Source organism: Oenanthe melanoleuca, chromosome 5 (assembly GCF_029582105.1).
Source record: "Oenanthe melanoleuca isolate GR-GAL-2019-014 chromosome 5, OMel1.0, whole genome shotgun sequence".
Lineage (NCBI taxonomy): Eukaryota > Metazoa > Chordata > Aves > Passeriformes > Muscicapidae > Oenanthe > Oenanthe melanoleuca.
The window spans coordinates 45,309,998-45,323,308 of record NC_079339.1 but is presented as its reverse complement, the minus strand read 5'-3'; the positions used below and the strand labels follow the sequence as shown (position 1 = coordinate 45,323,308).

General features: G+C 37.5%; 1 protein-coding gene across 1 annotated transcript in view; it reads right to left on the bottom strand.

Annotated features, from left to right (window-relative positions):
* LOC130254099 (ras and Rab interactor 3-like) overlaps nt 1-13,311 on the bottom strand; it is a 155,141-nt gene that overhangs the window by 76,245 nt on the left and 65,585 nt on the right. Inside the window, exons 12-14 of the mRNA XM_056493323.1 lie at nt 12,151-12,295; nt 3,012-3,178; nt 1,476-1,590 (exon numbers count right to left, since the gene is read on the bottom strand). Of these exons, the coding sequence (XP_056349298.1) occupies nt 1,476-1,590; nt 3,012-3,178; nt 12,151-12,295 (427 nt within the window). The remainder of the gene's footprint in view (nt 1-1,475; nt 1,591-3,011; nt 3,179-12,150; nt 12,296-13,311) is intronic.

Below are 13,311 nucleotides of genomic sequence, written 5' to 3'. Positions count from 1 at the left end.
TTCCCTTAGACCTAACTGGGCTAATTATTGAATCACTTATACTAAGTGAATACTGGAAAGGAAGGAACTGACAAGGAAGAGGAACTCTTGACATAAATGGGACATGTCCCAAAAATAGTTTCAGAGTAAACAGAGTGGAGACAGACACTCTCATACCATAAATACATGATCTTCTGGCAGGAAGCTGTTGAAAGGTAATGCTTTGGATCCAAATTATGGTAGTGTCCATCTGTATCTGTCTGCATTCTGTCAGTGAACAACTCTCTTGAAATCAAGTACTGCAAAGCCCCTGCACTTTCTTTAAGGGCATTGGTCCCCTTTTGTCAATCTAGGGCTTACCTTAACTTTCAGAGCAAACAATCTTTGCAGTATTTTGTTTAGTACAACAGAAGAACTAACCTAAAGCAGCAGTCTGTTAATTTAAAAATGTAACATTTTCCTTGTTTTTGAAAAAAGCCTGCTCACTTAAATTAATACACATGCAAAATTAATTTAGTTGGAAGATAGTTCCATAACAATTCTGAAAACTTCCTTGTACTGTTTGTGTGAGATTATTCTGCACACAACAAATACTGCAACATGGAAAATTATGTACTTTAAATACACAACACTTTCCAACCAAGAAACATTTAACAGCACTAGTCCTATCTCAAATTACAAAGGTGGGGCTTTTGAGTACTTAATTTATCACAGCAAAGCCCTTGTTGTCTGCCCAATGATGTGTGCTGGAGATGTCATTATCTGATAAAAAAAAAGCTATGGGAATTGAAATAGTGGAAAAGAATAAAATTTGGTCTTTTTCTTATTCTACTGCTGTTCAGAGGATCACACTGTCAACTCTGATGATTTTCAACAACAGGAAGGGATGTTACTACCCATGTTTTACATTTAAAAAAAAACAAACATAAAAAACCCTTAAAATTTAAGGATAAATGAGAAGGCCTTTGACAATTTCAAATGGACAGCTGAGGAGGATGTAGATGTCAGTAATCCAGAACTCTTTCCAGAGCAGCTATTTATATATTCCAGCAGGAAAGAGGTCTGCATTTGGATGAGAACTCTTCTTGGAGCAACACTTCTGCCTCTCAAACCACTTCACTTCCTTGGATTTGAGAGGTCTTCTAGAAACCAGTACAAGTTTTACATGGAAAAGTGCTGATCAGTATATATTCTTCAATGTAATTCTAATAGCTGATATTCTAGTTTTGTCTATGACTTTTGTCTTTTTACCCTGACACATACCATGCATGGAACATTGGAGGTTGAATAACCTTCTAGAATGCCCTGTCCCAATAAGCAAAAAGATAATTTTTTTGGTTCATAATTATTAGCAAACTGTTGTGGCTTTTAATGAGGTGATGAAACAGTAAAAATTAAAATAAAATTATAAAATGGCATTGACAATTTGTGTGTGTGGAGGAAGCAATTCCCAGAGCACATGCAAGATTGCAGTTATGCTTCAGCAGACACAGTACCTTGTCTTGCTACTATTAAGCTGGCCATGCAGTCTGGGACACTTGTTCCTGCAGCCAGGAAAGTAATGCCCATGATCACATCTGGTATCCCAAGGGTGTATCCAATCACAGTCACCTGAATAAAGAGGAAGGTAGATTAACTTATCTTATTTGGAAAGTCTCCTCATTCCAATACAGTTGTGGCATACTCTTAGCTTTGATTTCTGGTGTGGACTCTAACAGGAATAGACTCACAATACTTATCCATTTCAGCAAAGAAAATACTTGTGGAAAAAACAGCCTAAAACTAATTCTGTACAAAGGAAAAGGACTTTGGGTCTTATTATTCAACATTCCATGGACAAACAAAATCTCCATTTCCTGTTGTTCTAACATGACATACTGCTGTTTTAAGGAGATGCAATCCAATCTGTGGATTTGGGATTATTTTGGTTTCCACAAATGACAGGATTCTCACTGGTTCTATTCTCAAAAGGACTGCAACCAATTTTATATTGTAATATAGCAGCAGAGATATAGAACTTATTATAACCTAACACATGAAGAAGGAACTAGTTTCTTGCATGACTTCTCACATCATCCTGAAGTGAGCATGTCTGGTTATCCTGCCCCCTGATATTTCAGATTCAGCTGGAAAAGAGCTTAGGGAATCACTGAAGATTGCAGCAGAGCTCTTAGAAAGGACAGGGAACTGTATGTAGCTGGGACATCCAAAGAGGGCTGAAAAAACATCAGGAAAAGGCAGCTGAAAAGGAAACAGGCTGAGAAGACTGAACCAGGGACAGGCAGCTGCTTCCCTGCTGAGACTGTAAGGATGGAATTCTTCTAGGCTATGTGATGTTTTCTTGAAACAGTTTGCCAGTCGATCACATGAGGAAAATTGGACCCTTCACTAAAGAAAAGGTGTATTTTAGGAACCCACTGACAAACCTTATCTTCAGGGGCAAGCAGAGACCCAGGAATAGAAGTCAGCATGATTCCCTTGTTGAGGCTGGTAACAAGGTACTGTGGTCCAGCTGCCTCTTAAAGCAGTTTGGGCTGCAGCCTTAATGAGCACCTCTCTCATTTGTGAAAGGAATATCTATATATGGAACCAAGGTACAGAGTATGACCTTCCAAAGAACATATAATACAATACAAATGTTTGGCTTTGGCTGGCAAATTAATTTCTTAGACACAGTCTACATTAGAGGATTGTTGTACAATGCAAAAATTATATAGAAAGTTGCAAAAAGTATATAGAAAACACAGTCTTTCATGAGAGGAAACAGGGTGGTTTGCAAATGCCTGACAGGCATTTGAGCAAAGTAGAGATGTTCTCCACTACCTTCCTGTACACATTGTGCACTATACAGTAAAGGCTCAATTATTTTTGCAGAAAAAAGGCAGCAAAAAGCTAAAATTATAGTAATTATTGTATGAGCTAAAGAGACAGCACTACAATTACAGGCCTTTCTTTAACAAATGCACAGATGATTTTTACATACATTGAGATGCACATTTCACCCAGTATGAAGTCCTGTTACATACACTTACCATCCACACCATGAAGTAAGAGAACAAGGCAATCCAGAGAGTGGACAAGATGAATGTCAGCATAAAGCACTTCTCCCACCGTGGTTTGCTGCAGTTTGGAATCGTGGTAAACAGCAGGAATATCAATGGCCATGTCAAAAGCCATTTAATTTTGTTCATTTTCCCATCTGCAGGACAAAGGAAAGAAACAGTTTAATTTCCCATCACTATCCCAGGCTCAGCTACACCTCTGAGCAGAGCAGATGATCCCAGAAGGATGTTTACAATTGTGCATGTCAGCTCATTTTTCAGGCACCTTTCAACTATACTTGGCCTTGCCACTTTCAGCCAAGTTCTCCATGCTCATCCAGAATCTTCTTATAGTTAAGCCTGCCAAGATCTATGAAAATCCATGGAATAATTATAATGATTTAAAATCATAGCTGATATTGAAACTAAAATTAAGTCAGCTTTATTGCTCCTTCAGATGTATTACTACTAATCCAGAATTTAAAAACAAACTCCATCCTCTCACCTTAATGGAAATATCGAAATCCAAGGGGCAAAAATTACTTGTACATTCTGTGCAGCAACAGAAAACAGAAGCACAAGACCCAAACTATGAACATGGCAATTTTTTTCCACGTGCCTCATTGTTCTAATTTGGGCAGAAGTTTAAATAAACTGTTACTTAGAAGATCTAGATTTGTTAAGTCTCTCCATCTGCATACAAGACCACCTTGAGATGGCAAAAGAAATCTTCTGGAAAAGGAAATAAGGTAGTGACTTCCCTTGTACAGCTCTCCAAAATCAACTGGTGAGAAATACCCAAGAACTGTCATCACTGAAGACTGGTAAACACCTTGTCATTTGTTTAAAATTTACAGTATTGCAAATGGAATCTCAATGCATAAACCAGAATTATTTTATAACTGAGCCATAAGTAAATAGGGTACTATTCATACAGTTCATGAGGCATCTTTCAAGTAGGATGACAGATTTGTCTATCAGGTTAAGTGAGAATATCACAACCAACATTGTGGCAATTTTGGCTTGGGCTTTCTTTACACTGTGTTAGAATTATGCTAGAATTAAGTAGGGGCTCCCATCATTAACTCATAATGCTATACTTGAGATCTAGTAAAATATGTTGTTTTGAATAAAATCATTGATCCCCTTGAAGGAAATCATCAGGGACGCCTTCCAGTGAAGCTGTTGTTTAGCTACATTATGAAGAACAGTTACTAACCAGCTCCTATAAATTACACCAGTAATTTTCTTTCAGCAAAGACTTGGGATTTACAATGTATTTAACAGGAATTTTTGTTAGTGATTTTAATTTGATTGAACTCAGTCCTCTGGATGCAATGAAATTTAATATCTTACATTTAATACTTTCATTTATTAGGCTACTTACTAGTCTAATTTAACTTGTTAAGTTGAAATGTAAGTCTTTATTCATTTACTTTTGTATATATTCTAGAACTAAATTTTCTTGCTTGAGTTATGAAACAGCCTTGTAACTTGAGATTTCCCTGTGAATTTTGAGATGCTATCAACTCATCAGGAATATTAGACTAAACTTTGCTCTTTATTCCCATTTATAGCTTGTGACTGTGGAACTTCCAATGCATAAAACTACTGAAGTGTCCCAGGGTAATTTCTAATTCTACACTTTTACATGTCACTGAGGCTGTATTATAGATTTTACAAGGAAGACCTTTTTCTCTCTGCTTACATATACTTCTGCACAGATGTTTTTTAAAGCAGTTATCTTTTACCTGTTCTGACCAGGAAATGACAGTTTCTGGCTCACTTCTCTCTTTAATTGTTAACAAGGCTGTAAATATTCTACAAAATGTCCTATGGTAATTTGTACCTCCTCCTGCTCAATTTGTTACAGTTTGGATCACTTAAAGACTCTAGATAGTTAATTTGTACACTCTGTGTACTCAAGTTGCTAGGCTTGATTCATAGTCCAAAAAGTCAGCATGGCCTGGGCCAGTAATATCCTCAGCTCACAATTCCAATTGCAGGGTCAGTGGATTAAAGAAATTATGGATCCAATTCTGATCTGTGTGGGTGTAATCTGACTGTCTTTGGTGCTGCTACACACAAGCAGTCCCATTTCTCTTTTCAGTAACATAAATAAGTGAAACAGAATTGCCTTAGGAACAAATGGAGTCTCTGCTGGGGAATATGCATCTTGTCTGGCATCCTCTTTAGTACCCTGAGTTACTCAAAGAAATGCTTAACTGAGAACACATAGTGCCTTACACTGGCACAGCTATGTTTGTTCGTGTCCAGGAAAACATAAGCACTAGTGGAGGAGGACCTGCCTCATTATCTTTGCTGAGTTTGAATGGATGTGTGTCAGATTAAAATTCCTGGCTCCATCAGGGGTGATGTTTTATCCACAAACACCTGGAGCTGAAAGTGCTTAGCTGGATGGTTTGTGGGAATGACATCTGCATTCTTTACATGGCAACTGGGCTCAAGACTTTGGGGAAGAGCAGTGTGCAGCTCGGGGCTCTGCTGGGTTAACAAGGCAAGCCCAGTGGCCTGGAAGAGTTCAGAACCACCATGGCCAAAGCTGCTTACTTGACACACTCTACATTGGCTTCTCTTTTGTGTTTTGGTTTTCTAGCTTTTATAAACTTTTATATGAAGACTTAACTATATCTGTCCTTGGTTTTATTCAGCCCCTACTATTCTGGGTCATGGATCTTGTGTGGCACACAGGGCTAAAGGAGTCTGCTCTTAGGCTGTAACTCAGCAGTTTTTTAAGACCTTAAGTACATTTAGCAGAAACCTCAGTGAAGTGAGATTTTATTTCCTCAGAAAACTGATGACTTTACTCATTTGCATTATGAATGCATAATCAATACACAGCTAAAACATGCAAAAAAAATATTTTAGCTCTTTTGAAAGTACTTCTTTTGCTGTTCTGTTGTTTTGGTTTTGACCACCCACTCTAAAATAATAATTTAAAAAATTTAATGATAAAGTTGTTAAAGTGAAGTATGCTTGTAGCTCATGACAAATTGTTTCACAATTGTTGAGTAGCTCCCTAGTACATCTGCTAGGAAGAAAATTATCTTTCCCATTTAGGCCATTATTCAACACACAGCTGTTCTGCCCATTACAAGACCCCAGGGCAGTTGTTTAACAGTGGTAATACCCACTCCTGTGAGCCCTGGGTTTAAAGGCTCCTGCAGAAACCCACATTACTGAGGAAAGATGTATTTTGCACCCCCTCACAATAATGAAAGAATATGACTTTATTAGAGAAAGCAACACTGGTCTACATTATGTTCACATCACCCTGCTGTAAAAGAAGATGAGGGGTTTTTTGCAAGTTGTTTTCACTACTTCATACACCCATTTTTTCTGTTTTCACAGATATTTGGAACCCAAGCATACCAAGTATTTTAGAGAGGTATCATTACAAAAGAGCTCAATTACAATGTTTCTGAAAATCAAGGGGCAGCCCTACAACGAAGAGCTCTGCTAATTTTCAATACATTCCTGGTCTAGTCATCATTCCAGATGAAATGCTTGCCATAATTATTTTCACATACAGATAATATTCTGGAGAACAAAGACAGCAACACATATCACAGCACTGAGAAGAAACAAGTATTTCCTTAAGGTGCCAAAGAAAGCACTTCTTACAGAAAAAATAAAAATCCTATTTGCAACACTCACAGAGAGTTGAGAGGAGCTCAGCATAAAAGTGTGAAATGACATTTGTGTTTACCTTTAGATGAGAAGTGTACTCTTGAAGTAAATGTACTGATTGACCCCACTTAGTGTTTTCTGGTTTGCAATTTACTCTATTTTAGGCTGCAGCACGGGGCAGCCTTGTATCACACCAGCAGCATTCCCTTGGTATAAAGCTGAACCAGAGGCACAAAATTAAAAGTGCTCCAAGTTATAATGGGCATTTTGTCCATGGGACTAAGCTAGAGCTAGACTGACACAGAACTTCCAGAGGCATATAGTGCAGACAGCCCCCATGTCCTAGTTAATAAGCTACAGGAAAAACACTTTTTCAAGCTTAAACAGAGTGGAGTCTGTAACTACACCATCAGGAATCACATCTAAGTTATGGCAGTTAGTTAAAAGATAGCTTTTCCACTCAGTTTTCCCTTTTAAAAGCATGTCAGCCAAGCACAGATCTCAGCTCCCCCCATTAGTTAGTTCAGAACACGCCTAAACCTTTGGTGATGGTAAACTTAGCCTAAAAATGAGGCACATGCAGACTCACCTAAAAAGATTATTGCTGCAAACTTTTTTCATGTGTCACTTAATAATTTTTAAATTTTTTAAACTCAGTTTTTTATATTTTAAAATCTCTCTATCATTTTTCATTCGGGAAGGACAAAACTCAATCAAACAAACAAAAAAATCCAATATGTTCTTTTCTCCAATTAAAAATGACTTTGCAAACACCTGTCCCCTTGGTTTTAATTAAGCTTTGTATTTACAAAGATGAATTTACACCCACATATTACTATCAATGTCAATTCAATTCTCAATCCAAACATGTGTAAAAGTGACATGCCTCTACACTAGGAGCTTTATAATGACCCACAGAGCAAGTAAACTTCTGTTAGAAAATGCTGTTCAGAGTTCAGACTGACTGGAAAACTTCAATATAAGTAAATTAGACAATCTGAAAACTCAATTAATTTCTAGTCATGTGCAACATCCAAAACACAGAGAAATACAAATTTTTCTCCCAAGTATGGTACCCAATACAGAACCAACTGAAACAGAGGCAACAAACTAGGATCTACTGTGAATTTTCCATCAGAATGATTTTCCACAAAACAGCATCTGCTGCAAAACAATAAAAATTGTTAGAAAATGGCTTTCAATTTTTCAGTAGGAAAATTAACTCAGCACCTGACTCTCTACCTTCTTAGAAAATTCTTATTGACTTCATCTCTGCAAACTACCCCATAAACTGTGGAGGAAAGAGTCTCTGTAAGAGCACACTAGAAAAGGGCTAATGTGTGTGTAAAGTATCCCAAGAGGCTCAGTCTTTATCACCTTTCCAAGTGGGCAGCAGACTTATTAAAATATTTTTATTGCAGTTCTCCTGCAACAGACGTTTGGAAACTTTTTTTCCTTTGGAAAAGACCAAGGTTTTACTTCTCATCCTCATCCAAAACAGATTATTTTTCAACCTATTGATACTCTGCTCAGAAGTTTCATTTACCAGAATACAAGTTCCAAATTCCAGACTGTGAAATGTGTCCAAAACAACTCAGATTTCTATTTTCAGCCTGTGCCTTTACCACACTTTGAATATTTGGATTTATGCCAATAATTTTCTTTTAAATACACATTTCTGGTACAGCAAAACCTGGTCTAGAAAAAAGAATTTGCTCCACTATGCAGAAACGAGTTTTGCTCTCAGTTTTACACAAGGTTTACAACAGGTATACACAAGACAGCATTCAACAAAAATAAGATGTAACTAAACAGAAGTCCCCATATCTTGTTAGACTTGGCTGGATTTTGGCCTGGTTTATTTTGTGTTTTAACCTTGCTGTCTAACAAAGAGCTACAGCATCCTGAGTGTTCAGGTGAGGTACACTGGGTTTGCCTGTGTTTCCAATAAAGGAAGATATTAAGTGCAGCAAGTAGGAGCCAGGTTCAAACAAAGTAAAAGTTTCTTCACAAAATCATGAAGCTCCTTCCCAAAGGATGTTGTGAGTTTTAAATGCTTGCAAAGGTTCAATGACAGTTAGACATAAATATCAGGTTAATGGAGAAGAAACACACTAAGGAATTTTAGATCAAAATTCTATCCAGTCCAAGAAGTTTCCTGAGATGAAAATAGCTGAACAATAACTTGTCCTGTCTCATTCTTCCCAGGCTTCTTCATAAAATCATGGCTGGTGTCAGAATATTGAGATAAACATTTGTTTTGACCAAGTACAAACATTTTAAATGTTTTTAGTAGGTACTATTAATTTTTTTTGCTTCTATCCTACACATTATCTTTGTATTTTGGATCCAAACAAAAAATTGATAGGCTTGCTAATCTCCTTTATTGCCATCTCATTTTAGCTCTAGGAATTATTATTCCTGTTTTAGCTAACACCATCATGACTTATATAAAGCATCCATGCTCCAGTTTTGTAAGAGAAGTTCTTCATTCCTGTGAAATGATCAGGAGCTGAGATCACAGAGTATTTTAAAGGGTGCTGAACATGTGACAATGGAAGGGATTTAAGCATCCATTAAGAGCTGCACAGAAGTGCTTTTCTGAGTCTGGGCTCTAAAAAACCACTGACCTATGAAAGGGCTTTAACACACTATTTAGTTGCCAACATATGCCTGACAGTTTTATTCTATTTTATTCTGATCTGTGGGGTGTTTTTTTAAACTTTAAGACCTGCTTTCAAACAATTGTAGAGTAATCAAATTGTAAAGCTTCAGAAGAGCCCTTTTCTTGGGAAATAATCATCATAGCCTAAAGGTCAGGTCAACAAACAAATGCCTCTTTTAAAGAGAAAGTGTTTTTCCCACACAAAAACCAAAGGCAAAGGCTATCTGAATGATATCATATGCAGTTTCCATAAAAACTGCATGTTGTCTTCTCTTTCAGGATGGGCCTGAGCCACACCCACACCCAGGAGTGAATCTCTCTGGATGTTTGACAAAGGGGATATGTGTTGAAACAGTTTGAGACTGTTTTCATATAACAATTACATTCTCTATTTCTGCTTGCTAAAGCCCTACACTTATTGCTGAGCACTTCTATTGACAGAGGATAAAAAAAGAACAAAATACAAAAGATGTATTTTGAGATGACAAATAATAACTGTGAATTACTCAGAGATGAAACTTTATACTTCACTTACACTTACTTCCACTTCAGGAAAAACCCAAACTTGTTCTTGCAAAAATATCTAGAATATGCAATTTGAAGAAATTCAAATCCCAAATTAGGCTAAAAAATGTGACTACAAAACAGCACAGAAAAGGGGTTGGGCCAACTCACAGCCAGTTGCAGCTCTTAAAATACAAGAGTGGATTTTTTACCTAGGTCACCAAAACCAGTTGAATTGGAAAGTTGTATTGAAAACTGAAAGCCTATTCTTCATAGAACATTTTACAGTACTGAAAAAATACATGAACTTCTGATCTTTAGAAAATGTATGTGCCTTATTCCCAGGCTGAAAACATATCAAAGAGAACCACAGAGGATTCTTAGGAACTGTCTGTGAACTACCTTTGCCCTGAAGCCAGTTTTAAATGTCAGGATTTTTTTTAGGCTACTGATTGTGCCACAGTACTTAAACAACAACAAAGTAAGATGCTGGGTCCTCACATTTTCACTAAACTTACTAGAGTGGTGCTTTTGAAAGCATAACAAAAGAATGCTTGGTCGGAAGATGAGTTGAGAAATGAGAATCCAACCAATGGATAATCAACTCCAGGCAACAGAGTGACACAACCCAAAGGTAATGATAAGGATTTTATGCAATCACTTATTCACTTTTGCATAACACTCTTGAGCTCATGGTGAACTTTTGCTCCATTCAGTATGAACTGAATCACCAGTGGTTCCACTCTGGCCTGTTAAACCTCACTTTATCTTTAAAGATTCCCTCAAAAATGCAGAAGAAAATGCATTTGAAGAAGACCAATGATAGAACTAATAACTCCCTCTTTAGTTCAAAGCATTTTGTCTATTGTGAATGTCACACACTTAGGAAGCTCTAATTTGAAATTTACCTGTGTTTTATTAATATAAAAGCTGCCTGAAATGTAAGAAGAAATGCATGATTGCACTATCCTAATCAAAACTTGTACTCAAAAACTTGTTCAAAACCATCTCAGTTTAAGTCTTCTTTGCCACACATGCAAGGGTGGTGAAGGTTTGGAGCAGAGAGCTCATGGAAGCAGTGGAATCACTGCCTCTGGCAGCACAGACATGGTGCTCAGGAACATGCTTTAGCAGGGGACATGGCAGTACTGGGTTAACAGCTGCACTCAATACCAGAGGTTTTTCCAACCTTCATGATTCTAGGATTTAGTGATGTTTAGATGGTTTGGGGAGACATTTTTCCTTTGTAGAAGTGATTTACTAGTTTCTGTTGTTCTTATTGCTATTATTACTACTCATCATTAATGTGCCCATGTGCACAAGCATATTGCTGACTTGCATCCTGTTAGTTCACCATACAATAAAAATATTCTTTTTCATTATCTCATGAATGAGCAGAAGCCCATCTAATAGGCCTATATTCAGTGAATTAGTTTGCCTCCATTCCTCACTCCAGTCCTTAACTGCTGACTGTGAGAAGCTCCTGTGGGAGCACAGAAATGTACAGTATAATCTAATCTTCACACAGCATGCTTCAATGTTTGTTCCATCAAAAACATCTCTTCCACAATGACAGCACCAGAAGCAATGGGATTGCTAAGAAATTAGACATAACATGGAAAATCCTTCTTTTTCAGTGCATGAGGTATTTACCCATGCCAAGCAAGACTTGTGTGAAACAGCAATTATGTGACAGACTACATGTCTGTGAGGGCTGATCTAATCTCTGCTGTCTAATCCCCAAAGCATTTGGGCAAGAGTCAATCTGCAGCGTGACAAGGGTACCAGCACAAGAGGTTGGTTACACATAGCCAAATACACAAAAGAATTTTAAAAAAGCTTCAAAAAGATGAATAGTATTGCATACAGCTATTATAACAATTTTAAACGCTCTTTCTCTCCCTAAATTTTTTTTTTTTTTTTTTTTTTTTTTTACACCAAGGTGCCTCTGGCCTAGCAACTTCCAACAAGTCATTGTTAACTGTTGACTTCAAAATGACTTGTAGTGCTCATCAGGTCATTCTGACATGTTTCAATACAAACTTCCCTTTCCTGCTTTTCCTTCATCTCTGGCAAATCAGCACTTCTACCATGGCTGTCCATGATGACTGGAAAACACTTTCCTAAGATCTGCTTTTGGCCCCCCAGCCTCCAGCCCAGTTTTCCTGTCAGCAAATCCATTCTTCAGACAGTCAAAGCAATCCCTTTCCTCCTCTCTCCCCACATATGCTGCCTTTCTTACAACCCAGTGTTTGGCATTCAAATTCTCTTATTTTTCAGTACTATAAACATCTAGAAAGTAGGCCTTACCTGGCACTGAAAATGGAGTCAGACTGTCCTGCTCACTTTCCTCCTCTTGGCTCCCCACAGGGATGTTTCCATTCTCGATGTTCTCTTGTCTCCTGTTCTGAAGTGCTTTGCTTGAGCCATTGGCAGATTGGATCAACCGCTGTCGCTGCAGGTCAAAACACAAAACTGCCATCATTCAGGAAGAATTTTCTTGGTGAAATCTGAGTTTTGCTCTCTGTCCAGCACCAGTCACATGAGCCATGAAGTTTCTCCTCAAAGCTTTCCTTTCAGTCAACAACAAATCTGTCAGTGGCCTACCTGTCTCCATCAGGCTTCACCAGGTTAACCATCCACTTCAAAATTATTGGCAGGAGTCTTTCAAGCCATGATGGAGAACGTTGTAATATGTTGTTCCACACCATGTTTTAACCAATGTGGTTATTCCCAAGCACTTCTCACTCAACAGTTCCCACTCAAACCAGCAATAGCACCATAACCAAATGGTAACACTCAAGATGCCTCTGCACAATTAGAGGTGGTTTATGAATGACTCATTATCCAGGAGTTCTTCTCAGATCCAATTCTTCTCCCTCCTTCTCAACTCCATTCATTGAGGTAAATTTCAACTTCCCATTTTAATTTCAAAAGCAAGACTAATCCCTGTTGCCATTGTCTGAGCACATGAAGTTTATAAGACATATATAAGAACTGATGTTCCAATACACAGAACAACAACTACAGGGATAGGTTTCAAACATCAGTATATACACCCACTCATGCACCAGAGAATGTTAGCTTCAACAGTAAGTTCTTACTTTTATTAAAAAAAAATTACTTTTAGTTCATTAGATGAGGTAATGCAGGGTTGGTAAGTGTTCCCTGTTCCTGATAAACTAGCAAATTCCTAAAAAGTGCTCTGAAATGCCTTGAAAAATAAAGCAACTGCACAACAGGCAAATAATTTCTGAAAGCAGTATCAACATACTGTAGTGAAAAATAGAGAAAAATCCTATCTGAATACTTTGCAAAACTTGTGAATATGTAAGTGAGAATACATAAGACCATACACCCAAGATGCTCAAATTTAAGAATGTTTTTGCAGATGTTGAAAGGGCCAAGTATCAGCTTTCTGCCCACACAGCCATTAAAGAATTTTTCTCTGGTGAATGAAATGACTTCAAG